The following is a 27,450-nucleotide window of genomic DNA, read 5'->3' as shown; positions in this document are numbered from 1 at the left end:
TGTTCATTGTCCCAGTGGGACCCCAAACTGGAGAGGCTGAACAAAAAAAAAAAGATAATAAAAACAATTGTACTACAATGCCACATATTATACTAAGAGTTAATTTAAAGGTGAACTGATCCTCTAAATGTTTTGTAAAATATTTAAAATGTATATTATTAATGCACCTGTAGCAGGAGGGGTTGCTCAGAGACATGTGGAATTAAAGGGGAAGTTTGCTGCCTATAAATGAATTATTCCCCATTGAGTTTATTCGTCAGGGCGTGTGATTCCCCGTGATCCTTTCACCTGCTGCAGGTGCTTCATCCAAAGTCTCCTGGAAGCACAAATAGCTCTGTCTCTAGGTCTATACAGTGTGTGCTGGACATAAAGGGCTCTATTGTTTGCTTATGTACTAGCCAGGATTGCATTTATATAATAACACGAGCACAGTTATTAACACATGGCTTTATTGGTTTTCTTAAAGTTAATAGCCAATGGATGTCAGAGAATGAAACCAATTTTTCTTGTGTTACTGCATAGATTGTAAGCTCTACAGGACAGGGTTACACCTTCCTTTAAAAATGAAAATGAGTTAACTGATTGCATTGTGCCAATTTGTTAGGTGCCGTCTGCCCTTTAAATCGTTTTTTTTTTTTTTTATCCTGGTTACTAGGAAAATGGGACCCTAGCAACCAGTTAAAATGCTAAACTAGAGCTCCAGGTTAGATGTCAAAGTATTAAATTGTAGCAGGAGAATGTTTATTTGAATGGACCTTATAAATCAGCGCTGCACAATATGTTGGCGCTCTAAAAGTACATGTTAATAATAATATATTAAACCTGTATTAAGGGATGCACCAAATCCAGGATTTGGCCTTTTTCAACAAGATTAGGGTTTGGCCGAATCCTTCTGCCCAGCCGAGCCGAATCCGGATCCTAATTTGCATATGCAAATTAGGGGTGCAGAGGGAAATCTCAGGAATTTTTGTCATACAACAAGGAAGTAAAAAAATGTTTTCCCCTTCCCGCATTAGGATTCCGTTCGGTATTCGGCCAAATCTTTCGTGAAGGATTCTGGGGTTCGGCCGAATCCAAAATAGTGGATTCGGTGCATCCCTACCTGTATTACATTTATAGCTGTTTTGCTCTTAGTAACCTCTTTAAAGAGGTTGTTGACCTTTAAATTAACTGTTCGTATGCTTTAGAGAGGGATATTCTGAGACAAGTTGCAATCGGTTTTTATTTGCGGTTGTTCATTTATTCAGCTTCTTATTCTAATTCGGCTCTCCAGTTTGCAATTTCAGCCATCTGGTTGCTAGGGTCCAAATGACCCTAGCAACCATGCATTGAGTTGAATTAGAGACTCAATGCATGGTTGCTAGGGTCATTGAATGAATAGAAGTGGGTCTGAATAGAAATATGAGTAATAAATAGTAGCTATAAGTAGTCTTTTAAAACATTTGTGTTTTTTGGGTTTTTTTAGATGTGGTCACTGACCCCTATTTGAAAGCCGGAAAGAGTCAGAGAAAGAAGGAAAATCATTCAAAAACGATAAAAAATAAATAAATAACGAAGACCAGTTGAAAAGTTGCTTAGAATAAGACATTCTATAACACACTAATAGTTAACTTAAAGGTGAACACCACTTCCATGTGTGTGTGAGTGTAAGTATTAACAGGGTTAACAGCGGGGTTAACTGAGCTGAACTTCATGAACCCTCTCATGTACCAGTCTTTATTCCCCTTCACTGGCAGGGTGTTTGGCAGCACATTTCTACAATTAATTTATATATATATATATATATATATATATATATATATATATATATATATATATATATATATATATATATATATATATATATATATATATATATATATAGTGAATAAAGTACCCCCTCTTGTAAAACATAAGGATATCATACGTTACCGAGGAGTTTCATGACCATATAAAAGTACGAGGCCGAAGGCCATGGAACTCTGAGGTAACTTCTAATATCCTCATATTTTGCAACTGGGGGTACTTTATTTATTATAATACACAAATTTCAGTGAGTCATGTGACAGAAATGACATCAGAACTCACCGTTTATAACTGATGACATCAGAACTCACTGTTTATAAGGATATAATTTACAAGCTATTCATAGCTTTTGTGTATTATATATATATATATATATATATATATATATATATATATATATATATATAATACTCAAAATCCATTTATATCCTTATAAACGGTGAGTAGTGATGTCATCAGTTATAAACGGTGAGTAGTGATGTCATTTCTGTCACATGACTCACTAAAACACATGTATTATAAATAAAGTACCCCTTGTTGCAAAATATGAGGATATCAGAAGTAACCTCGGAATTCCATGACCTCGGCCTTCGGCCTCATGTTTTTATATGGTCATGAAACTCCTCGGCTACTTATAATATCCTTATATTTTACTATAGGGGGTACTTTATTCACTATATAAATCCTGTGTATAGTACAACTGAGCTTATAGGTCTTATAGGGGTGTTTGGCTCTCTCCTACTTTTAGCAGTCCCCAAATTGCCCCCAGTCAATAAAATAGAAAGCTCTTTAACTTAAAGGTGGCGAATTCGAAGCAACTTTTCAATTGGTCGTCATCATTTATTTTGTATAGTTGTTTCCTTATTTGCCTTTTTCTTCTGACTCTCTTCAGCTTTCAAATGGGGGTCAGTGACCCCATCTAAAAAACAAATGCTCTGTAAGGCTACAAATATATTGTTATTGTTACTTTATATTACTTATCTTTCTATTCAGGCCTCTCCTATTCATATTCCAGTCTCTTATTCAAATCAGTGCATGGTTGTTAGGGTAATTTGGACCCTAGCAACCAGATTGCCGAAATTACAAACTGGAGAGCTGCTGAATGAAAAGCTAAATAACTCAAAAACCACAAATAATAAAGAATGAAAACCAATTAGAAATAGTCTTAGAATATCACTGTCTACATCAGACTTAAAGTTAATTTAAAGGGGAACAACCCCTTTAAATGACTGAAACCATTCTTCAAATGTATGTTGGGTTTATGGTAAACAAAACTCAATATTGGTGCTTAGCATGTAGAGTTATTGGGAGAACCTAACAAGTTGACACCCCACCCCCAGTGAATTTGGCTTTGCTTGTCCTTTAACCTATTTTCTGCAGGAAAGGGACACAAATTCAATGACATGACATATTTGGCTGAATTCCTGCAGTCTCTGGCTCCGTGTCTCACTTGCCTGGGATAGGAATTAGGAGCTGGGCTTATCTCAGGCTGATATGGCTAATCATAAGCTCAATCACACCATGTTTTATGGCTTTGAGCGGTTACAGAGAGGACAATAAAAGTAAGTTCTTGTAGTAATTATATGTCCCTCTAGTTATGTATTGGGACTGTAAAATACATTATATTCTCATACTCTGCACATTTCCATCATTGGTTTATTGGCTAACTGTGCCATAAAAGTATAGGATTTTTTTTTACTGTGAAATCTACTTAATTTGCAGTAATGGGAGTTGTAGTTCATCAACTAAAGGGCTCTGACTAAAGGTTTTCTGCTACATGGGGATTTACTGGTATATAGTTTTATGGGATCTCAGAGAGATCCCATAAAACTATGGCAGCATAGGTATTCCCTGTACTAAGCACAATTCAGCAGGAACAGTCCCCTAAGTTTGCTCATAGTCTGTACAGAGAGATCCCATAAAACTATGGCAGCATAGGTATTCCCTGTACTAAGCACAATTCAGCAGGAACAGTCCCCTAAGTTTGCTCATAGTCTGTACAGAGAGATCCCATAAAACTATGGCAGTATAGGTATTCCCCTATACTAAGCACAATTCAGCAGGAACAGTCCCCTAAGTTTGCTCATAGTCTGTACAGAGAGATCCCATAAAACTATGGCAGCATAGGTATTCCCTGTACTAAGCACAATTCAGCAGGAACAGTCCCCTAAGTTTGCTCATAGTCTGTACAGAGAGATCCCATAAAACTATGGCAGTATAGGTATTCCCCTATACTAAGCACAATTCAGCAGGAACAGTCCCCTAAGTTTGCTCATAGTCTGTACAGAGAGATCCCATAAAACTATGGCAGCATAGGTATTCCCTGTACTAAGCACAATTCAGCAGGAACAGTCCCTAAGTTTGCTCATAGTCTGTACAGAGAGATCCCATAAAACTATGGCCGCATAGGTATCCCCTGTACTAAGCACAATTCAGCAGGAACAGTCCCTAAGTTTGCTCATAGTCTGTACAGAGAGATCCCATAAAACTATGGCCGCATAGGTATCCCCTGTACTAAGCACAATTCAGCAGGAACAGCTCATAAGTTTGCTCATAGTCTGTACAGAGAGATCCCATAAAACTATGGCCGCATAGGTATTCCCTGTACTAAGCACAATTCAGCAGGAACAGTCCCCTAAGTTTGCTCATAGTCTGTACAGTGAGATCCCATAAAACTATGGCAGCATAGGTATTCCCTGTACTAAGCACAATTCAGCAGGAACAGCCCATAAATTTGCTCATAGTCTGTACAGAGAGATCCCATAAAACTATGGCAGCATAGGTATTCCCTGTACTAAGCACAATTCAGCAGGAGCAGCCCATAAATTTGCTCATAGTCTGTACAGAGAGATCCCATAAAACTATGGCAGCTTAGGTATTCCCTGTACTAAGCACAATTCAGCAGGAACAGTCCCCTAAGTTTGCTCATAGTCTGTACAGAGAGATCCCATAAAACTATGGCACATAGGTATTCCCTGTACTAAGCACAATTCAGCAGGAACAGTCCCTAAGTTTGCTCATAGTCTGTACAGTGAGATCCCATAAAACTATGGCAGCATAGGTATTCCCTGTACTAAGCACAATTCAGCAGGAACAGCCCATAAATTTGCTCATAGTCTGTACAGAGAGATCCCATAAAACTATGGCAGCATAGGTATTCCCTGTACTAAGCACAATTCAGCAGGAGCAGCCCATAAATTTGCTCATAGTCTGTACAGAGAGATCCCATAAAACTATGGCAGCTTAGGTATTCCCTGTACTAAGCACAATTCAGCAGGAACAGTCCCCTAAGTTTGCTCATAGTCTGTACAGAGAGATCCCATAAAACTATAAATTTAAAGTGTTTTGAAAGTAATATAAATATAATGTAGTGTTGCCCTGCACTGGTAGAACTGGTGGGTTAGCTTCAGAAACACTACTATATAACTTGTCTATATATATAACTTAAATACCTTTTCTCATGATTGGACCCACCTGCCTATGAAGTTCGAGGCTTAACCAGCTAATCCAACCAATTTGGTGTTGCCAGTAATCAGTATTGAGCAGTTACATGCATTCAAATTAGCAAAATTACAAGGGTACCCCAACTTTTGCACGGGCACTTTTTCATATTTGATTTAATTTCGTACAACTGAATACTGCTTCTCTAAATATCTTTGTTCAGAAAATACCCCAATACTCAGATGTTCCTGGGAAATTAAATACCACTGTTATCTTTTTTGTTGAAAGTGGAGTAAATGATGATGCAGGCTGAGAGGGGTTCCCAAACTTTTTCATATGACTAAGTCTTTTTGTTGGGGACTGGCCCAGTATAAGTAAAGAGCAATCTGAGTGTGTTTGTAACCTCATGATTCAGTAGGAATAAGCAGTTAAACCTTGATCTGATTCGCACAGGAATTTCGCTCCAGAGATAAGAGGATTATTGTTCATTATGTTTAATGATCTGGATTTATATAATAGCCATTTTCATACTTAATCCTCACTGTCAGATTCTTGTGTATAAAGGTGTTGGGCCCGAACATGTTCCTGCTTGGCACAGGCATAATGTCCGAATGTAACCTACTGGAACTAAGGGGCCCAGTCTGAAGGTCAGTTAGGGGGAGATTTAGGGTGAGTGTTTATTTGTACCCTGGGTACCCCTGGAACTATAGCAGGGTGACTGTTACCCCAATGTTTCTATATATCTGTAACCTTGTTATGAGCTAAGGGGGCCCAGTCTGAAGGTCAGTTAGGGGGAGATTTGGGGTGAGTGCTTATTTGTGCCCTGGGTACCCCTGGAACTATAGCAGGGTGACACCCCAATGTTTCTATATATCTGTAACCTTGTTATGCGCTAAGGGGGCCCAGTCTGAAGGTCAGTTAGGAGGAGATTTGGGGTGAGTGCTTATTTGTACCCTGGGTACCCCTGGAACTATAGTAGGGTGAGTTACCCCAATGTTTCTATATATCTGTAACCTTGTTATGAGCTAAGGGGGCCCAGTCTGAAGGTCAGTTAGGGGGAGATTTGGGGTGAGTGTTTATTTGTACCCTGGGTACCCCTGGAACTATAGCAGGTTGACACCCCAATGTTTCTATATATCTGTAACCTTGTTATGAGCTAAGGGGGCCCAGTCTGAAGGTCAGTTAGGGGGAGATTTGGGGTGAGTGTTTATTTGTACCCTGGGTACCCCTGGAACTATAGCGGGGTGACACCCCAATGTTTCTATATATCTGTAACCTTGTTATGAGCTAAGGGGGCCCAGTCTGAAGGTCAGTTAGGGGGAGATTTGGGGTGAGTGCTTATTTGTGCCCTGGGTACCCCTGGAACTATAGCAGGGTGACACCCCAATGTTTCTATATATCCGTAACCTTGTTATGAGCTAAGGGGGCCCAGTCTGAAGGTCAGTTAGGGGGAGATTTGGGGTGAGTGCTTATTTGTACCCTGGGTACCCCTGGAACTATAGCAGGGTGACACCCCAATGTTTCTATATATCTGTAACCTTGTTATGAACTAAGGGGGCCCAGTCTGAAGGTCAGTTAGGGGGAGATTTGGGGTGAGTGCTTATTTGTACCCTGGGTACCCCTGGAACTATAGCAGGGTGACACCCCAATGTTTCTATATATCCGTAACCTTGTTATGAGCTAAGGGGGCCCAGTCTGAAGGTCAGTTAGGGGGAGATTTGTGGTGAGTGCTTATTTGTACCCTGGGTACCCCTGGAACTATAGCAGGGTGACACCCCAATGTTTCTATATATCTGTAACCTTGTTATGAGCTAAGGGGGCCCAGTCTGAAGGTCAGTTAGGGGGAGATTTGGGGTAAGTGCTTATTTGTACCCTGGGTACCCCTGGAACTATAGCAGGGTGACTGTTACCCCAATGTTTCTATATATCTGTAACCTTGTTATGAGCTAAGGGGGCCCAGTCTGAAGGTCAGTTAGTGGGAGATTTGGGGTGAGTGATTATTTGTACCCTGGGTACCCCTGGAACTATAGCAAGGTGAAGTCTGAAGGTCAGTTAGGGGGAGATTTAGCCCAAATGATGAGAAGGGCAGTGAGTGGGGTCAGTAGAAAGACTATACACGGCTGTATATGAGAATAACACAAGTGTGTCTATGCTGAGAGAGACAGAAATACAGTGAGTGTGACAGGGGGATGTGCGTCACAGGGTTGGGATAATTGTAGGCTTCGTTGTGTCTCTATAAATTCACGTATAAGAGGGATAATCACAGCCTTGAGCACATCAGGAGAAGCTGAAATTGGTTCTTATCTCAGTATTTTCTGTAGCCCGTGACACAGACACATGTACTGGCGCTTCCAGATTTTGTTATGTCTAAATAAAGAGCGCGGCCCCGGTCGCAATGTTTGTTGTGGTTACGTTTCATTTTGCCGACAAAACAATATGATTGGCGGGTGCCCTGGGCCCGTGGGATTCAGTGGGTAGTCCTTCAGCAGGTTGGTAATGCCGGGTAACTACTACTACTATATATGTGTTTGTTCAGCTTCAGCAAGGGGTTGTTCACCTTTGAGTTAACTTGAGTTACAGGTATGGGATTCATTATCCAGAAAGTTCCAAATTATGGGAAGGCCGTCCCCCATAGACTCCATTTTATCAAAGTAATCCAATTTTTTTTTATAAATGATCTTCTTTTTCTGTGTAATAATAAAACAGTCGCTTGTACTTGATCCCAACTAAGATATAATTTATCCTTATTGGAGGCAAAACCAGCCTATTGGGTTTATTTCATGTTTATATGATTTTCTAGTAGATTTAAGGTATGAAGATCCAGATTACAGAAAGACCCATTATCTGGAGAACCCCAGGTTCTGTGCTTTCTGGATAACAGATCCCATACCTGTATGCAGGACCGCCATCAGAAATCGCAGGGCCCCATACAACAAAATTTCCTGGGCCCCGCCCTCCCACCCCACAGGGCCGTCCCCCCACCACACAGTAAAAAAATAAAAAAAATATTGGTGGCTAGGGTTCCCACATGTTAATAAAAATAAAAAGATATTGGTGGTCAGGGCCCCCCATAAAAAAACATTTGTGGCCAGGGCCCCCACATTAAAAAATATTGGTGGCTAGGACCCCACATGAGAGAAAATTGGTAGCCAGGGCCCCTTAAACATCTATGCCTTCCCGAAGTCAGCAGCTCTCAGAAAGATGGGGGGCCCGGCTAATCAAGTAAGTGTGCCGTGGCCGGGCCCCCCTTACCCTCAGGGCCCCCTACAACTCTCCCCCCCCTGTCCCCCCCCTGATGGCTGCCCTGCCTGTATGACATAGAGAGTGATATTCTGAGATGATTTGCCATTGGTTTTTGAGTTATTTAGATTTTTATTCAGCAGCTCTCCAGTTAGTAATTTCAGCAGTCTGGTTGCTAGGGTTTAAGTTACCCTAGCAACTATACATTGATTTGAATAAGAGACTGGAATATGAATAGGAGAGGCCTGAATAGAAAGAGGAGTAATAAAAAGTAGCAATAACAATACATTTGTAGCCTTACAGAGCATTTGTTTTTTAGATTGAAAGCTGGAAAGAAGAAAGCAAATAATAAAAAAACAAAAAATGAAGACCAATTGAAAAGTTAGCCATTCTATAACACACTAAAACTTAACTTAAAGGTGAACCACCTTTGTGTGTGTGTTTAAATCTGCTTTGATTATTGTATCAAGTGAAGTCTTAATATTTTATCGGCTCTAAATGAACATTCGCAAATCTTAATTTCATGACAACAGTTTCTTACATACATTAAGGGGCAGATTTATCAAGGGTTGAATTTGGAATTTGAAAAACTTTGTATTCTAAAAGACAACCGAAATGAAGTCTTTTTTTTTTTTTTTTTTTGGCTGAATAGGTTCATATTTGGCCAAATTCAAATTGTATGAATCAAAGTAATATCACATTCAATCAAAGTTTTTCCCCCAAAAACGAAGTCCACCAATTGACCCCAAGTCAGTTCTAGGAGGTCCCCATAGGCTAAAACAGCAATTTGGCAGGTTTCAGATGGCGATTGGTCGAAGTTGAATTTTTAAAGAGACAGCACATGATAAATTTCGATATTAGAATTTTTCAAGTTTTTTTTTTCCAAATTCGAATCGAATTTGGACTAGTCCCTAGTTGAGGTACACAAAAATAGCTCTAAATTCGAATTTTTTTAATTAGAAAATTCTCCACGACCTTTGATAAATCTGCCCCTAAGGGCTAGTCCACACGGGGAGATAGCGACGCGTTTGCGGTCGCGGCGACAAAGCGCCGCGACCGGCGCAGGCGACAGTTTTGTATGGGCGCCTATGTAAAAACGCCTGTGCTAACCACACGAGGCGATGCGCTTTTCAACAGTCGCCTGAAAATGCCTCGCCAGGCTTTTTCAGGCGACTGTTGAAAAGCGCATCGCCTCGTGTGGTTAGCACAGGCGTTTTTACATAGGCGCCCATACAAAACTGTCGCCTGCGCCGGTCGCGGCGACTGGCGCGGCACTTTGTCGCCGCGACCGCAAACGCGTGGCTATCTCCCCGTGTGGAATAGCCCTTAAACTCCAGATGTAATTAGTGTCCCCTCAGGCTCCCAGTTTATCTCCAGTCTATGTCCAGTCTATACTGGTGCAACTCACACATTTACTAAGTCTCCTGTCCTGAAGTGAACTGGGCTCAGGTTACACAGAAGTCCCTGGAGGTTCTGCTGCTGCACAAACACACACTGTTACTGACTCATTAAAGGGCAACTGAAAGGCCTCTTCATTCATATAAATAAACCTTGTTTTACTGATTGAATCATTTGGAACTCCTGCTTCTACTCTCTGCCTACGATTCCCTTCTAAGCACATACAATGTACAGCTGCTACTGCAGTCCTGCATTCAGGCTACTAATCTGCCCCTGCACCTGTTCTCTAACTCTCACCTGTTCCTTCAGAAGGAACAGCTATTAAAAGGGGTTGTTTATTAACTGTTAGTATGATGTATTGAGTGATATTCTCGGACAATTTGCAATTGGTCTTCATTTTTTATTATTTGTGTTTTTTGACTTATTTATTCAGCTCTTCTCCAGTTTGTAATTTCAGCCATCTGGTTGCTATGGTCCAAAGTCCCCTAGCAACCATGCACTGATTTGAATAATAGACTGGAATATGAATAGCAGAGGCCTGAATAGAAAGATGAGGAATAAAAAGTAGCAATAACAATAAATGTGTAGCTTTCCAGAGCATTTGTTTCAGTGTCAGTGACACCCATTCGAAAGCTGAAATGGGTAAAAAAAAGGCCTTTTTAAAAAACTACACATAATGAAGACCAACTGAAAAGATGCTTAGATTCAGCCATGCTATCATTAATTAAAGCTAAAACCAGTGTTTCACCTTTAAATGAACTTTTAGTATGGGTGACCAATTCTAAGCAACTTTTCTTTTGGTCTTAACTGTTTATTTTTATAGTTTCAAAATTGATGGGAAGTTTATTTAGTTTTAATTATTTGCCTCCTTCTTCTGACTCTCTTCATCTTTCAAAGGGGGGGGGTCACTGACCCCATCTAAAAAAACAAATGCTCTGTAGGGCTACAAATGTATTGTTATTGTTACTTTTTATTACTCATCTTTCTATTCAGCCCTCTCCTATTCATGTTCCAGTCTCTTATTCATATCAATGCATGGTTACTAGGGGAATTTGGGCCCTAGCAACCAGATGGCTGAAAGTGCAAACTGGAGAGCTGCTGAAATAACTCAAAAACACAAATAATAAAACATGAAAACCAATTGTAAATTGTCTCAGAATATCCCTCTCTACATCATACTAACAGTTAATTTAAAGGTGAACAGCCCCTTTAATGGTGAGACTGATCAGTGAGCAGCAAAGCAGCAGATCTTCGCATGTGCAATATACTCAGTGTTTGTCCTTCTACTTCCCTGAGTTGTGACACTCTAACTCCCAGACACCTGATAATTACAACATATGTGTCTGCTCTTTGTCTATAATAACTGAGAGAGAACATACACTTATTTTCTTGTTTTTAAGAAATAGCTAATTGTATGGCCTGTCACACTGCTAGTATAAATATATATATATATATATATATATATCCCACAAAGAAGGTCCGCACTCTCAGGACTTAAATTGAAAAAATGTTTTTATTAACTAAACGACTAACGTTTCGGCCTCTCCGAGGCCTTTCTCAAAGTCCATTGACTCTATATATATATATATATATATATATATATATATATATATATATATATATATATATATATATATATATATATATATATATATATATATATAATACACACCCTGGGGCTGAAGCAGAGTTGCACAGCAAGGGTTAAGTTCCTCTCTAGGCCTCATTATTCCCATTTACTGGTTCCTCTGGAAGGGACAAGTGGAGAGGTGAGTGTAATTAGAGGGGTAACATGGAGACCTGGCATGATTTATTGCCCTATTATGATTTTATCTGCTTCTAATCAGACTCTTGAACTGCCCCTGGGCTGTACAGACGGGTGGGACAGGTAGGATAAGGAATTCATTATAGAGAAAGAGTGTGTGTGTTAGTGTGTGTGTTAGTGTGTGTGTTAGTGTGTGTGTTAGTGTGTGTGTTAGTGTTGGGAAGGGCATTTGAATATTTGCAATGTCACTGTTCCCTGACCTTTCTCCTGCTTCCCTTGTGCAACATCCATAGACTTGTCTTACTTCCCAAGGCCAACTCTCCCTGTCACCACTTGTGTACAGATTAACAACTGCCAGCCCTATCTGCCAGCCACAGCCGTGCATTCCAGCCTTTCATCCTCCTGCCCAAAAGGGACCGGCAACTGCCCCCTCCGGCTATATTAAGGCTGTGCCTTCACCTGTCCCACCAGCTGAAATAATTGCCCCTCAGAATTGTCACTGTCCCTCCTAATAGGTGCCGGGAGTGCTGGCTGTGAGTAAGAGACTGCATGAGTGAGACCCTGCATGAGAAACTCTGCAAAAGAGAGACTGCATGAGTGAGACCCTGCATGAGTGAGACCCTGCATGAGTGAGACCCTGCATGAGTGAGACCCTGCATGAGTGAGACCCTGCATGAGTGAGACCCTGCATGAGAGAGACCCTGCATGAGAGAGACCCTGCATGAGAGAGACCCTGCATGAGAGAGACCCTGCATGAGAGAGACCGCAGACGACCTGATTGGGAAATAGAATCCCGTAATGATTGTCAGTTTGGGTGCCACATGACTGCTCCTTGCTACTGGTTACTCGATTAACTGACGCTTGTAAAGCATTGACTAGTTCTGCTTGCAGACTCATCTCACCCGGGAATATCTTTCTTTTCACAGGTAGATTTCTGCAGGGAGGAGTGACCGTTCAGTGCTGGGACAGCTATTGCATGTGGTTTGCTCAGAGAGACGGGTCTCCCCCCATCTGCTGCTGTGTCTCAGAGAGGACCCCCCCGTTACTGAGGAAAAGCTGGGGTGCTGCAGGATGGAGAAGGAGTGTGGCAGAACAAATGTGCGGCAGTAAAAGGACGATGGCTGAGCGGGACTCCTAGCTGACACTTGCAGCCCCCCCACAGAGACACTAAGCATTTAAGCAGGTTGATCGTCCCGGCACTGCCCACTGCAAGAATGAGGTTCACCACTGTGGATTACATTATCTTTGTCCTCCTCCTGGTCCTTTCCTCTGCCATAGGACTGTACTATGCCTTGAGCGGGGGCAAGCAACGCACCACACAGGAATTCCTCCTGGCCAATCGCAGTATGAGCTTTCTGCCCATTTCTCTCTCCCTGCTGGCCACCTTTCAGTCGGCAGTAGCCATCCTGGGGGTACCGTCGGAGATCTACAGATTTGGCACCGAGTACTGGTTCCTGGGCTGCTCCTACATTATAGGACTGCTCATTCCAGCCCATATCTTCATCCCAGTCTTTTATCGGTTAAGGCTCACCAGTACATACGAGGTACGTTCATCTACTGGGAGAAAACCAGTGCTCCCATTTAGCTGTTCCTCTTGGCATAACACCAGTGCAGCCCCCCATAATGTACTGATTCTAGGAGAGTGTAGGGTTTTGGCTCAGCTTTGGTCACTTTTTATTATTATTATTATTATATTAAAGGGGTTGTTCACCATCCAAACATTGTTCACCTTTATATGAACTGTTAGTAGGATGTAGAGAGGGATATTCTGTGATAATTTAAAATTGGTTTTCATTTTTCATTATTTGTGGTTTTTGACTTATTTAGCTTTTTATTCAGCAGCTCTCCAGTTTGTAATTTAAGCCATCTGGTTGCTAAGGTCCAAATTCCCCTAGCAACCATGCACTGATTTGAATAAGAGGGTGAACAACCCGTTTAAGGTATGATGATCCAAATTACGAAAAGATCTGTTTTCCGGAAAACTCCAGGTCCCTACCTGTAATGTTAATATGAATGAATTTAGTTACAACAGCGCCACCTGCTGGTCATTTTCCCACCAGTCTGACCAGCAAGTAGTCAAGGACGTTGTCAGGAGAAAGAAAGAGGCTGATGTTCTTCTGCTTAGGAAAGATGTGAGAAAGGTTTCTAATTTTATTCCTAAGCAGAAGAACATCAGCCTCTTTCTTTCTCCTGACAACTTCCTTGACTACTTGGTGGTCAAACTGGTGGGAAACTGAGCAGCAGGATTAAAGGTTTTTGTGGGTTTTATTTTGAGTGTCACAAAACCTCTTGCGGCTCAATGACCTGAGAGTGACCTGCACGTTTAGTGGAGCCACAGCCAAATACAAGGCTTTCGGGGTGCAGCTATTTTGCCTCTTTATTGGAGTTTTATTTGAAAGGATCCTGTTTGTTTTCTACAGCGTTTTGCCAGTATTTATTTTGCATTCTTTCTTCTCGTTACAATAAGCAACACAAATTTAAAGGGGACCTGTCACCCAGACATAAAAAACTGTATAATTAAAGGGCATGTAAAGGAAAAAATATAAAATCCCATTTTTACTTTCTTTAATGAAAAAGAAATCTATCTCCAATATACTTTAATTAAAAGATGTCTACAGTTTTTATCATAAACCTGACTGTATGCAGTGCAATGCCCCCTTCTTTTACTGCTGTTGATAGGAATTGTCAGATGGTCCCCAACTGCTGTGCAGGTAAACGATCATACTTTCAAATGGCAGGGGGGCCCCCCCACCTTACTTCCCAGAACTCGAGCAGCATTGTTGGATTCCCTGTAGAGATTTGTATCCAGAGACGCAGTGCAGTCTCGATATTATGATTATTAATCAGTCTTACTGTATTGGCTTCTATGGCAGATATTATTTGACTTGTGCTGTTTTGATAATTTATGACGATCCCTAAGCTTAACCTCCCAACTGAAGCCCGGACCACACTGAGCATGTGCGAGTCTTGATATTGCAGAAATGTCTAACAAAGTTACAAGATGGCAGCCCCCTGCGCCAACTTTGAAAGCATAAATCATTTGTCTTATTAGGCTGCTGGTGCAGTAAGTTCATGTTTATATTTAGTATACATAATACAGCATTTCTAACATTATTCTATTTTACACTTTAGTTGCCCTTTAAAGTCCTTTTTAAATTAAACATGAAATCCAATTTCTGTTTTTTATTGAAACAACCATACCTGTTATAAACTTGTTTAAAAGTCTCGGCTGTCAATCATATATTACTTGCCCCGCCTCTAAGCCTTAGGGCAGGAAATTACTTGCACTTCCCAGAAGTCACTGCTCTCCCCACATTCTCCCTCCCTCCTCACCATCTAATTGTGTAGCAAGTGCATAGACATGGGCATCAGGTGCCCCATTCTGGCACAATATTTGGGCATGATGCAAAGCTTGCCTTAATAACAGTGTTAACAAAATGGCTGCTGCCTGCTCGCTGTGATTGTGAATTCCAAGACAAAATAAAAACAAGATTTTAATAATTTTTTAAAGTTCAAGTGAAGTTTATTTTGCTTGATTAACATCATAAAATAGGATTTGGAATTATTTCTTAAGGTGGCAGGTCCCCTTTAACTGTGTTTATTTGTATAGGTAGGAGTTGCCATGTTGCCTTTGTCACAGCAAAGTATAGCAGTGGCTCTTACTGTACCGTCTCTGTATATTGTTATTATGAATACAGTTTGTGTCATTGTTATCATTTCCATGTTCCTTTCTCAGTATCTGGAGCTGCGGTTCAATAAAGCTGTGAGAATCTTCGGGACACTTACCTTCATATTTCAGATGGTAGGTTACATGTCTGTTTCACTGGGCGTGAGCAACCCTTCAGCTCTGTGTTTTTGGCACAACTAAAGGTGGCCGTACACCATTAGATCCGCTCCAGGTCTCCAAATGAGCGAATCTTTCCCCGAAATGCCCACTAACAGCAGACACCGACGTATTTATATTCCCCGTGTGAACATTACAGCTAAGTGTCGGCTTCAAAGGAGAATTCAACCTGTAATAAAAAAAAAACCCTCTCCCCCTACCCTGGGGGCCCCTAATTTTTTACTCACCCCTCCGTGCATATTCTGGCCTCGGAGTTCACGGCAGCCATCTTCTTCTTCTCTGGTAATCTTCATGTATTGACAGCATTTTTGGCGCATGCGCAGTTGGAGTAAATTTCAGGTCCCAAACCACTGCACATGTGCCAAAAGTCAAGGAAGTTTTCAAAAGATTTCTGGAAATTTTCGTGGCTTTTGGTGCATGCGCAGTGGTTCGATACTGGAAATTTACTCCAACTGCGCATGCGCCGAAACTTCCAAAAAAGACTGAGGAAAGAAGATGGCGCTCGTGAACTCCACAGGCCAGAATCTGCACGGAGGGGTGAGTAAAGAGTTTGGGGCATTTGCTCGGGGGGGGGGTCTACCCAGGTTGGGGGGGAGGATTTTTTTATTACGGGTTGAATTCTCTTTTAAGGTTAAGTGGATATCCAGGGTCCTGTCGATGTATTGGGGTGCAGAATGCTATAAGTAATGACTGTGGGATCATTTTGTGTTTTTGCTTTACAGGTGATCTACATGGGGGTGGTCCTTTATGCTCCGGCTCTGGCCTTTAATGCAGGTAATGTATTCCAGCATAGGATCCAGCTTTAAGTATGGCCAGTAACTGGCCTGGTGGCCATCCATAGCCAAGAGAAAGAGGGCCGGAGAGAGAAGAATCAGATGGAGCACAGAAAGTGCAGATTATGCTGCAAACAACTCTATTTTGTGATAAAGAAAAGTCATTTGCAGCTTGGGTTGCCACCCTGCAGGTACTTAACCGGCCTAGTCTGTAAAACACCTGCCAAGGCCAGGGTTGGTATTACAAATTTATAGGCAATTTAGCTGCCGGTAAATTTGTAATACTCCTAAAAGCCCTCGGCCCGCCCCAATCCCCTCAAAATGTACCTTTTTTTGCCTTCTGGCCAATTGCATGTTCTGGCTCTACCCCTTTACACCACAAACCACCCCTTTTTACGTCACCGCCCGCCCCTTTGTTCCCGCACCCACCACCAGCCGGTGGGAATTTAATAAAAGATGGCAACCCTATTTGCAGCAGAGTGCGCAGTTGCTGTGCTCCATCCTATTCTTCGTTGTTTTGGGTATTACTATTGGTCTGCTGGTGAGACCTATATGGAAAGAGAGCACATTCACGGGGAAAGGTGTTGAACAATTTTAGCTTTATCCAGGGGGCCACAGAGAGGGTGCTACTTTATTTGGATATGATACCCCAAGCTAGATACCCGTGGGATTCTGTGGGTTGTTGCAACTTGCTTTTGTCTGTAATAACTAGGGATGCACTGAATCCAGGATTCGGTTCTGGATTCGTCCAGGATTCTGCCTTTTTCAGCAGGATTTGCCCGAACCGAATCCAAATCCTTATTTGCATGTGTAAATTAGGGGAGGGAAATCATGACTTTTCATCACAAATGATGATTTTTTTCCACTTTTTCCCTTTCCTGACTCTAATTTGCATATGCAAATTCGGTTCGGTATTTGGACGAATCTTTCACCAAGGATTCGGGGTTTCGGCCGAATCCCAAATAGTGGATTTGATGCATCCCTAGTAATAACCTGCGTTTTATCATCTGCAAACATTTATTTTATGCATTTTGTTTTTATTGCAGTCACTGGATTCAGCCTGTGGGGGGCAGTGTTGTCTATGGGACTGGTCTGCACTCTGTACACAACTCTGGTAAGATCTCTACACAACAAGCAGCTTGAACTCACACAAACACTGGCACTAGGGGTTTCTCCAACCGACATTCTCTAGTTGCCCCATTGCTGCCCGTGGGCGAGTCACAACTGATTGTTTCTTTTCCGCTCAGGGTGGTCTAAAAGCCGTTATCTGGACAGACGTTATCCAGACCCTGGTGATGTTTGCAGGGCAGCTGGCAGTTATTATTGTTGGCACCATAAAGGTCGGGGGCTTCGAACAGGTGTGGAGCATTGCCACAGAGAATAACAAGATTTCCGGCGTAAAGTGAGTCCCCAAAGCACAACTCTCCCCTCGTGGTACCCTCTGTTCTGATTGGCCGACCCACCACTTGGTTTATTTTACAGCTGGAACCCTGACCCTTTTGAACGTCATTCCTTCTGGTCTCTGGCGATTGGAGGTATTTTCATGATGCTGTCCTTGTACGGGGTGAACCAGGCGCAGGTGCAGCGCTACCTCAGCTCTCGCTCTGAGAAGGAAGCCATCTTGTGAGTATCTAATAATAAAGTCGCACCGCTCAGCATGACTAACCGGGCATCAGTACTGCTACCCACTGGCCTATGGGTGTCTGGTTGCATTAAAGGAGAACTAAAGCCTAACTAAAGAAGTAGGTAGAAATGTTGTACATGATGTTTTGTGCTTCTGTACCAGCCCAAGGCAACCACAGCCCTTTAGCAGTAAAGATCTGTGTCTCCAAAGATGCCCCAGTAGCTCCCCATCTTCTTTTCTGCTGATTCACTGATTCACATGCTCTGTGCTGCTGTCACTTACTGAGCTTAGGGAGCCACTCACAATATACAGTACACATAGAATAGAAATGTCACAATATAAGGCTGATTAGTAATTAATACACATAATTACTACATGGCAGCACAGAAACCAGTGCAATTAGCATCAGAATTGAATAATCAGCAAACCTGTAGCATCAGCTTATATTACAGCCAGGGAAGCTCATTTTCTGCTGGATAATTAGTGACGAGCCCTAAGCTTAGCTTCTCAACAGCCAATCAGAGCCCACTGAGCATGTGAGTGTCACAGACACTTTCCAAGATGGTGACCCCCTGTGACAAGTTTGAAGTCCTGGATCATTGCTGCTATTGACAAGCTCAAACTTTAGCCTCGTGCAATAAGTTCACTATATAAAATAGGACATTTTTCACCATATTCGTTTTTAGGATTTAGTTCTCCTTTAATGGATTTACCAAAACTCATGATACTCACTCCTCTCATTCTGTTTCAGGTCATGTTACGCCGTTTTCCCCTGTCAGCAACTGGTTCTGTCTCTGGGATGCCTGACTGGGCTAGTCATGTTCGCTTACTATAAAATCAACCCAAGCGCCTACCCACAAGATATATCAGTCCCGGACCAGGTAAGTACCTGCAGGTGGTCTGACCCCAACACACTGTTCCATCAGTAAAGCATTACCCTATACTTTTCTTCTATATTTTTGTATGTTTTTCCAGTTATTATCCTGCCTATTTCCAGACTAATCGTTGGTTGTCTGGGTCACTGACCCCTGCAACTACATAACACACAGGCAGGGAGGTCCAATTGTTACTCTTATTTTTTTGTGCTTTCAATTTCTTTTATGTAGAGTGAGACAATTTGCAATTGGTTTTCATATTTTGTTATTTGTGGTTTTTGAGTTATTAAACTTTTTATTCAGCAGCTCTCCAGTTTGCAATTTCAGCCATCTGGTTGCTAGGGTTGAAATTCACATAGCAACCATGCATTGATATGAATAATAGACTGGAATATGAATAGGAGAGGCCTGAATAGAAAGATGAGGAATAAAAAGTAACAATAACAATATATTTGTAGCCTTACAGAGCATTTGTTTTTTTAGATGGGGTCAGGGACCCCCCTTTGAAAGCTGGAAAGAGTTAAAAGAAGAAGGAAAATAATTCAAAATCTATATAAAACATAAAAATGAAGGCCAACTGAAAAGTTGCTTAGAACTAGCCATTCTATAACATACTAAAAGTTAACCCCTTTAAAATTTCAAGCCCCTCTCGAGGCATTCCTTCCAAACGACACCACTGGGGACCCCCTAAACCACGTTGTTTGCTGCAATTGGGTTTGCAGGCGCCATGTTGCTCCATTTCACCTCCTTTTCTTTGCAATCTCCGTGCTGAATCTTGTGCAGTTGAAGACAAGTCTGCGTTTGTTTCAGTTATACATTGTCATTTCAGCAGGTGATTGAGAAGAGGCCCCTGATGTGGAGCAAGATGGGGCCCTCCAACCCTGCTGGGCTTTTTAGAATGGGGTGGTTTAGGGGGTCCCCGGTATTCTGGTTTGGAAAGAGGTTTGTGGAGGGGGGGCAGGGTTTTTGGCAAGCCTCTGTTCTCCTTCATTCATTGTTTGGAGCCGTTATGGTGAAACCATTTAAAGAAACATTTCAGTATCAAGGCTGGAGTGAGTGGATGTGTAACATAATACCCAGAACACTACTTCCTGCTTTTCAGCTCTCTAAAGGTGGCCATACACGGAGAGATCCACTCGAGCAGATCTCTCCCCGATATGCCCACCTTGAGGTGGGCAATATCGGGCTGATCCGATCCTATCGAATAGTAATGGCGGTCGGATCGCGGGATTGCATCAACGAACAGATGCGGCCGCGATCCGACGGGATTTTTTTGTCCCATGCGATCGAGATCTGGCCAATAAGCTGCCGACTCAGTCTGTCGGCAGCTTTTATCGGCCCTGTGTATGGCCACCTTAACTCTGAGTTAGTCAGTGACTTTAAAGGGGAAGGAAACCTAGTTGGCGCAAAAACCCTCCCCCCATGCCTACCCGCCCCGCTGGGGAAATGCCCCTAACTTGTTACTTACCCTTCTGCGCAGGTCCAGTCCAGGGAGTTCACCGACGACATCTTCTTCCACGTGATCTTCTTCCTGCTTTGAACGGCGCATGCGCAGTAGGAGCATTACGCCGGTACGGAGTCACTAAGTACTTTTGGCACATGCGCAGTAGATCGTACCGGCGAAATGCTCCTACTGCGCATGCGCCGTTCAAAGCTGGAAGAAGATCACGTGGAAGAAGATGTCGTCTGTGAACTCCCTGGACTGGACCTGCGCAGAAGGGTAAGTAACAAGTTAGGGGCATTTCCCCAGCGGGACGGGTAGGCCAGGGGGGAGGAGGGAGGGTGGGCAACACACGGGAGAGGGGGAGGGTTTTTGCGCCAACTAGGTTTCCTTCCTCTTTAAGGGAGCCCACATGGGACATAACTGTTCAGTGAGTTTGCAATTGATCCTCAGCATTCAGCTCCGATTGAAAAGCAACAGTTATGTCCTATGTGCCCCCCCCTCAAGGCTCTGATTGGTTACTGCCTGGTAACCAATCAGTGGAAACCAAGAGAGCTGAATGAATGTTATGTTACACATCCAGTCACTCCAGCCTTTATACATTACATTTTTGCCTAACTAACTATATTAGATACATTTTTATTTTGCACAGACTGTCTTATTTACCCAGATTTTATTTTTTATACTGAGCAATTCCTTTAATCTAGTGTGTGTGGATAATATCTCTATACTAGAGAAAGCCAAAGCACAGTGTTATGATTCTAATGCTGAGCTTTTGTCTCATTGTGCAGATGGTCCTGTACTTTGTGATGGACATTCTGAAAGACCTCCCTGGCCTCCCCGGACTGTTTGTGGCGTGCCTTTTCAGCGGAGCTCTCAGGTAACATCAGGTGCCCCTTATAGAGCACCCGCTGGGTGTGACAAATCATAGCTCATTTCTTCTGCTCTCCTGTATCTTTATTGGTTAGTAATGTGAGTTTCTGCTCTGCCTGTTGTCACATTACAGTCTCCTTACCCTTGTGTTCCCTTCTGTCTATTCTCAGTACCATCTCCTCCGCGTTTAATTCCCTGGCAACTGTAACTATGCAGGACCTGATCAAACCTCACTTCCCCAGCCTGACTGAATCACAAGCCACTCTGCTCTCCAAGTGCCTCGGTGAGTATCTTTCCTCTGCCCCCCATGTTATTCACCCTTATCTCTTATAAACCAGTGGCTTAATTAGAGTGAGCCGAACCCCCTGCTTAAAGGGGTTGTTCACCTATGAGATAACTTTTAGAAAGATGTAGAGAGGGATATTCTGAGACAATTTGCAATTTGTTTTCATTTGTTATTGAAGGTTTTTGAGTTATTTAGCTTTTTATTCAGCGGCTCTTCAAGAGACTGGAATATGAATAGAAAGAGGAGGAATACAAAGTAACAATAATAATACATTTGTAGCCTTACAGAGCATTTGGTTATTAGAAGGGGACAGCGGCACCCATTTGAAAGCTGCAAAGAGTCAGAAGAAGAAGGCATATAAGGATAAAACTATAAAAAAATAAAAAATGAAGACCAATTAAAAAGTAGCTTAGAATTAGCCATTCTATAACATAATAAAAGATACCTTAAAACCACCCCTTTAAAGGAGAATTCAACCCGTAATTAAAAAAACTATTAAATTTCACTATTCCTCAGCTAGATCCAATATATCTTATAGGGGGGCTTCCTTTCCTAGCAGATGTATTGGAGCTCACTCTATTAAATCACCAGACATGATCAGCAGTCAACCCTTCCTCCTCGGTCCTCAGTACAAACGCTCTCTGTCCTCAACCCTCCCTCCTTGGCCATCAGCCTGGTTTAGGAGCTGAGGTCTGAGGCGGGAGGGCTGAGTACGGAGAGCCTTTGTACTGAGGACCGAGGAGGGAGTGTTGACGCCTGATGAGGGAGGGCTGAGGAGGAAGAGCTGAAGGCTGAGTAGGGAGGACCCAGGACGGAGGTGTGACTGCAGCCTTTGAGGATGGATGAGAGAAAAAGCAGGCAATGCAGCATTACCTTATAACAGGGGTCCCCAACCTTTTTCCACCCGTGAGCAACATTCAGATGAAACAAGAGTTGGGGAGCAACACAAGCATGAAAAATGTTCCTGGCTAGTGCCAAGTAAGGGTTGTGATTGACTATTGGTAGCCACTATGTGGACTGGCAGCCTCTGTTTGGTAGGACACCTGGTTTTTATACAACTTTCAAGCCTGGAATTCAAAAATAATCACCTGCTCTGAGGCCACTGGGAGCAACATCCAATGGGTTGGGGAGCAACATCCAATGGGTTGGGGAGCAACATGTTGCTCAAGAGCTACTGGTTGGGGACCACTGCCTTATAATAAGATTGCATGCAGGAGAGTGATTTCCCCTCATGATGTCCTAAAATGCTTTCCGTACAGGTAGTGTTTGATGGTGAATCACGATTCATGACTCCAGATCGCATTTCCACAGTGCAGTTACTGTGGCACTTACACTACTCCAGCCATTGCGTGCCAATGCACATGTGATATTAGGACAGTTTGAGGCCCAGCAGTGACAGTTGAGAGGATGTCATCTCACAAGGGTTGTCCAGATACTTTTGCCCATATAATGTCCGAGGTCAAGTCAAGCAGTCACATTCTTCAGTGGAACGTTAGAATTTTCAAACCTATAGAAGAATTTTTTTTTTTTGCCTTTTTTTTTTTACAACTGTCATTTTTCCCCCCCAGCGCTTGGTTATGGTCTCCTCTGCCTGGGTATGGCTTATATCTCCTCACTGATGGGCTCAGTCTTACAGGTGAATATGTTTAAAATACTTCAATAAAACCAGGAATTAATAAAGAGATTAATACAGTCTGAACTTTGTTTTTGGAAATTGAGATCGTTCTGCGCCTGTTTCTCGCCTGTCTGGACTACCTTCCTGGCAAGAAACAGCAGTGTTGACTTACTTTACGGCAGATATTCCAGATCAGGATCAGAGTAATAATCTTACAAGAGACGTGGTTGGACTGTTTATACTTTATCTGGATAGACATTTATAGCACTGACAGTTGGAGAACTTTTAACAATGCATAAATAAATGTATTCATATATAAATGTAATAAAATAACAAAAGCCTGCGCCTAACCCTCTCCCCAAAAAAAGTCACTATTATAAGAGGGAATGAATCACTTCTAATTGGTGCTTAAATCTTGCCTTATTTCCACATACTGCCGTTCTGATTATCTCCCCATTCCTCCCCACAGGCTGCTCTGAGTATCTTCGGCATGGTCGGAGGGCCACTACTGGGCGTCTTCTGCCTCGGATTCTTCTTCCCATTTACAAATTCCATAGTAAGTGTTTCAAATGGAGATTAGTTTTGTTAAAGGGATTCTTGTGGTGTAGATTTTATTTCTAAATGACACTGTTTACACTGCAAATAATTCACTGTACAATATAAAATGTCATTCCTGAAGCAGCAAGTGTATTTAGTTGTAATATTGGTGTGTAGGTGCATCTCAGGTCATTTTGCCTGGTCATGTGATTTCAGAAAGAGCCAGCACTTTAGGATGGAACTGCTTTCTGGCAGGCTGTTGTTTCTCCTTCTCAATGTAACTGAATGTGTCTCAGTGGGACCTGGATTTTACTACTGAGTGTTGTTCTTAGATCTACCAGGCAGCTGTTATCTTGTGTTAGGGAGCTGCTATCTGGTTACCTTCCCATTGTTCTTTTGTTAGGCTGCTGGGGGGAAAAGGGGGGTTGATATCACTCTAACTTGCAGCACAGCAGTAAAGTGTGACTGAAGTTTATCAGAGCACAAGTCACATGACTGGGAGCAGCTGGGAAACTGACAATATGTCTAGCCCCATGTCAGATTTAAAAATTGAATATAAAAAAATCTGAAATGGATTTCAGTGCAGAATTCTGCTGGAGCAGCACTATTAACTGGTTCATTTTGGAAAAAAAAACATGTTTTCCCGTGACCATATTTCTTTAACCTTTGGCTTGTCTACAACACTTTCCTTCTCTTTAAATGTACATGTATTTACGGGAGCTGCCATATTATTTCCCATGGACAGTGCAGCATAAGTTTATAACTAACACTCATTCCTAGATGCTACTTATTTAGGGAACTATATTGACCTATTTTGTTCCCCGTTCCAGGGAGCCATTAGTGGCCTGGCAACTGGGCTTGTTATGGCCTTTTGGATAGGAATTGGCAGCTTTGTCTCAAAAATACCTTCTGGTCCTCCTCCTCCTCTGCTCAACGCCACCAGCATTCCTGACTTTGGGAATCTCACTACAACTGTGATGACCACATTGCTAACCTCTCCAACAGCCAAGACCAGGTAAGTAAGCTTGATCTTCTAGTGGGACAAGATCCTACACTCTGGAGGTGTCCAGCTCTGAATGAATGACATCTCCTGTACCAGGAGGACAGAGCTACAGGATCTAGATTTGTGTATTAGGCACCCGGGACATGTTGTATGACTTTGCAGGGGTGGTTCTAGCATGATACAGTAATGGGTTGCCCTGTGTTCCGTTGCAGTGTGTCCGGCCTTCAGAAGTTCTACTCCCTCTCGTACATGTGGTACAGCGCTCATAACTCCACCACCGTGGTCATTGTGGGGCTGATTGTCAGTCTGCTTACAGGTACGTCTGTCTTCTCTTGACTTTATATATTCCTGTGACTAACACCCTAGTTATGCAACTGTTTGTGCCCCTGTATCAACCACTCATTGACCATAGCTTTATCATGTCTGTGTTTATATGCCGGCCAGTGCCCTCCCTCTGCCCATACTAGTCATGGCACTGGTTATTCTCACTGCAGGGCTGTGAAGTCTGTACATAGATCTTTTGATTCGACTCGGACGCCTCAGTTTATGGTACCACCGACTCCTGTTTGTTCCTTTTTAATGGAACAGTAGCAACAAAAACAGTGTATCATAAATAATTACAATTTAATGTACTGGAGCTCTGCACTGGCAAAACTGGTGTATTTGCTTCAAAAAGACTCCTATAGTTGATATAATCAAGCTGCTGTGTAGCCATGGGGGCAGCCATTCAAGCACAGGATACACAGTAGATAACAGATAAGTACTACAATACTACTATAGTTTATATAAACAAGCTGCTGTGTAGCCATGGGGGCAACCATTCAAGCACAGGATACACAGTAGATAACAGATAAGTACTACTATAGTTTATATAAACAAGCTGCTGTGTAGCCATGGGGGCAGCCATTCAAGCACAGGATACACAGTAGATAACAAATAAGTACTACTATAGTTTATATAAACAAACTGCTGTGTAGCCATGGGGACAGCCATTCAAGCACAGGATACACAGTAGATAGCAGATAAGTACTACTATAGTTTATATAAACAAGCTGCTGTGTAGCCATGGGGGCAGCCATTCAAGCACAGGATACACAGTAGATAACAGATAAGTACTACTATAGTTTATATAAACAAGCTGCTGTGTAGCCATGGGGCAGCCATTCAAGCACAGGATACACAGTAGATAACAGATAAGTACTACTATAGTTTATATAAACAAGCTGCTGTGTAGTCATGGGGGCAGCCATTCAAGCACAGGATACACAGTAGATAACAGATAAGTACTACTATAGTTTATATAAACAAGCTGCTGTTTAGTCATGGGGGCAGCCATTCAAGCACAGGATACACAGTAGATAACAGATAACAGATAAGTACTACTATAGTTTATATAAACAAGCTGCTGTGTAGCCATGGGGCAGCCATTCAAGCACAGGATACACAGTAGATAACAGATAAGTACTACTATAGTTTATATAAACAAGCTGCTGTGTAGCCATGGGGGCAGCCATTCAAGCACAGGATACACAGTAGATAACAGATAAGTACTACTATAGTTTATATAAACAAGCTGCTGTGTAGCCATGGGGGCAGCCATTCAAGCACAGGATACACAGTAGATAACAGATAAGTACTACTATAGTTTATATAAACAAGCTGCTGTGTAGCCATGGGGGCAGCCATTCAAGCACAGGATACACAGTAGATAACGAAGTTCTGAAGAATCCCATTGTATAATACAGAGCTTATCTGTTATGTGCTGTGTATCCTGTATCTTTTCTCCTTTTTCAGCAGCAGCTTGTTTCTATATTTTCTATATTTATTTATAAGTTATTAGGAGTTGGGGACCTCGACTCCAGTTACCCAGAATTCCTTCTGGCTCTGCCAGCTGGGCACTGGTAATGTTCGTATCACTATCACACACTCATCAGACGTGACTTGTGTACATGTAACTCCATGTGTTTCCTACACTGCAGGGCCAGCAAAGGGGTGCGATATAAACCCCCGCACAGTCTACCTGGTCCTTCCCAAGCTGCTGTTTTTCTTACCAGAGAGGTACAGGGAGAAGCTTCGATATGGGGTGCCACACATTGCAGAGGTAGGAGACTGTCTGTCACCCAGACTATTACAGGTACTGTATGTTATTGAGCCTCTCCCTCCTGCAGTCTCTATGGTTTACTTCTGTGGTTCCTACTCTTTCCCTGTCTCTATAACATAGGATAGAATTAGGTTTACGTTATAGCACTATATGGTTTTGCCCTGGGACAGTTTCCTTACTGTGACCCCGGGTGGGGCACACTGCACCCCTCTAAACATCTAGTGCTGATAAAATTGGATCACCAGTATAAATAAATGGGTCACCAGTATAAATAAATGGGTCACCAGTAAAATCACAAAGCTGTTGAGCTGAGGCGAAAGGTCATTTTCTTTGGCAGTGCCCAGGTGAGATGAGTGTTGTTGCCTCTAGTTTCTTAATTCAGTTATGAGGCACGAGGTTATAGTACCCATTATTTAATTATATTCATATGGTGGCAGCCATGATTGCTCTGATGAGGTGACCTGATACAATGAATCAGTCTCCTCTACACTAAATGAACTGCTGCTCAGTAGCCCGCTGACCATTTCAGATATCTGTCGTGCAGGTCATAGGAAGGGCCCCATATGTGACCCAATATGCAGATGACTCTAAATCTACTTTTTGGTCAGTATGCTGTCCTTTTAAAGGAGAACCAACCTCTATAAATAAATATGGCTAAAACTGCCACGTTTTATACAGTGAACTTATTGCACGGGGCTAAAGTTTCAGCTTGTCAATAGCAGCAATGATCCAGGACTTCAAACTTGTCACAGGGGGTCACCATCTTGGAAAGTGTCTGTGACACTCACATGCTCAGTGGGCTCTGATTGGCTGTTGAGAAGCTAAGCTTAGGGCTCGTCACTAATTATC

The 27,450-nt window shown here is 42.4% G+C and overlaps 1 protein-coding gene across 3 annotated transcripts in view; it reads left to right on the top strand.

The window, feature by feature from the left end:
* Window positions 1-27,450, top strand: part of slc5a6.L (solute carrier family 5 (sodium/multivitamin and iodide cotransporter), member 6 L homeolog) — a 41,938-nt gene that overhangs the window by 8,072 nt on the left and 6,416 nt on the right. The window contains exons 2-16 of one of the 3 annotated variants that reach the window (XM_018264147.2): window positions 12,145-12,162; window positions 12,556-13,173; window positions 15,366-15,431; window positions 16,196-16,247; window positions 17,293-17,360; window positions 17,494-17,648; window positions 17,729-17,869; window positions 18,622-18,751; window positions 20,978-21,066; window positions 21,230-21,342; window positions 22,914-22,981; window positions 23,430-23,516; window positions 24,328-24,512; window positions 24,713-24,816; window positions 26,480-26,634. In XM_018264147.2, coding sequence (XP_018119636.1) covers window positions 12,844-13,173; window positions 15,366-15,431; window positions 16,196-16,247; window positions 17,293-17,360; window positions 17,494-17,648; window positions 17,729-17,869; window positions 18,622-18,751; window positions 20,978-21,066; window positions 21,230-21,342; window positions 22,914-22,981; window positions 23,430-23,516; window positions 24,328-24,512; window positions 24,713-24,816; window positions 26,480-26,634 — 1,743 coding nt within the window. In that variant the 5' untranslated portion in view covers window positions 12,145-12,162; window positions 12,556-12,843. The remainder of the gene's footprint in view (window positions 1-12,144; window positions 12,163-12,555; window positions 13,174-15,365; window positions 15,432-16,195; window positions 16,248-17,292; window positions 17,361-17,493; window positions 17,649-17,728; window positions 17,870-18,621; window positions 18,752-20,977; window positions 21,067-21,229; window positions 21,343-22,913; window positions 22,982-23,429; window positions 23,517-24,327; window positions 24,513-24,712; window positions 24,817-26,479; window positions 26,635-27,450) is intronic. The other 2 variants (XM_018264146.2, XM_018264149.2) reach the window with 2 other exon arrangements.

This window comes from Xenopus laevis, chromosome 5L, assembly GCF_017654675.1.
Source record: "Xenopus laevis strain J_2021 chromosome 5L, Xenopus_laevis_v10.1, whole genome shotgun sequence".
Lineage (NCBI taxonomy): Eukaryota > Metazoa > Chordata > Amphibia > Anura > Pipidae > Xenopus > Xenopus laevis.
This window is presented reverse-complemented; position numbering and strand designations above follow the sequence as displayed.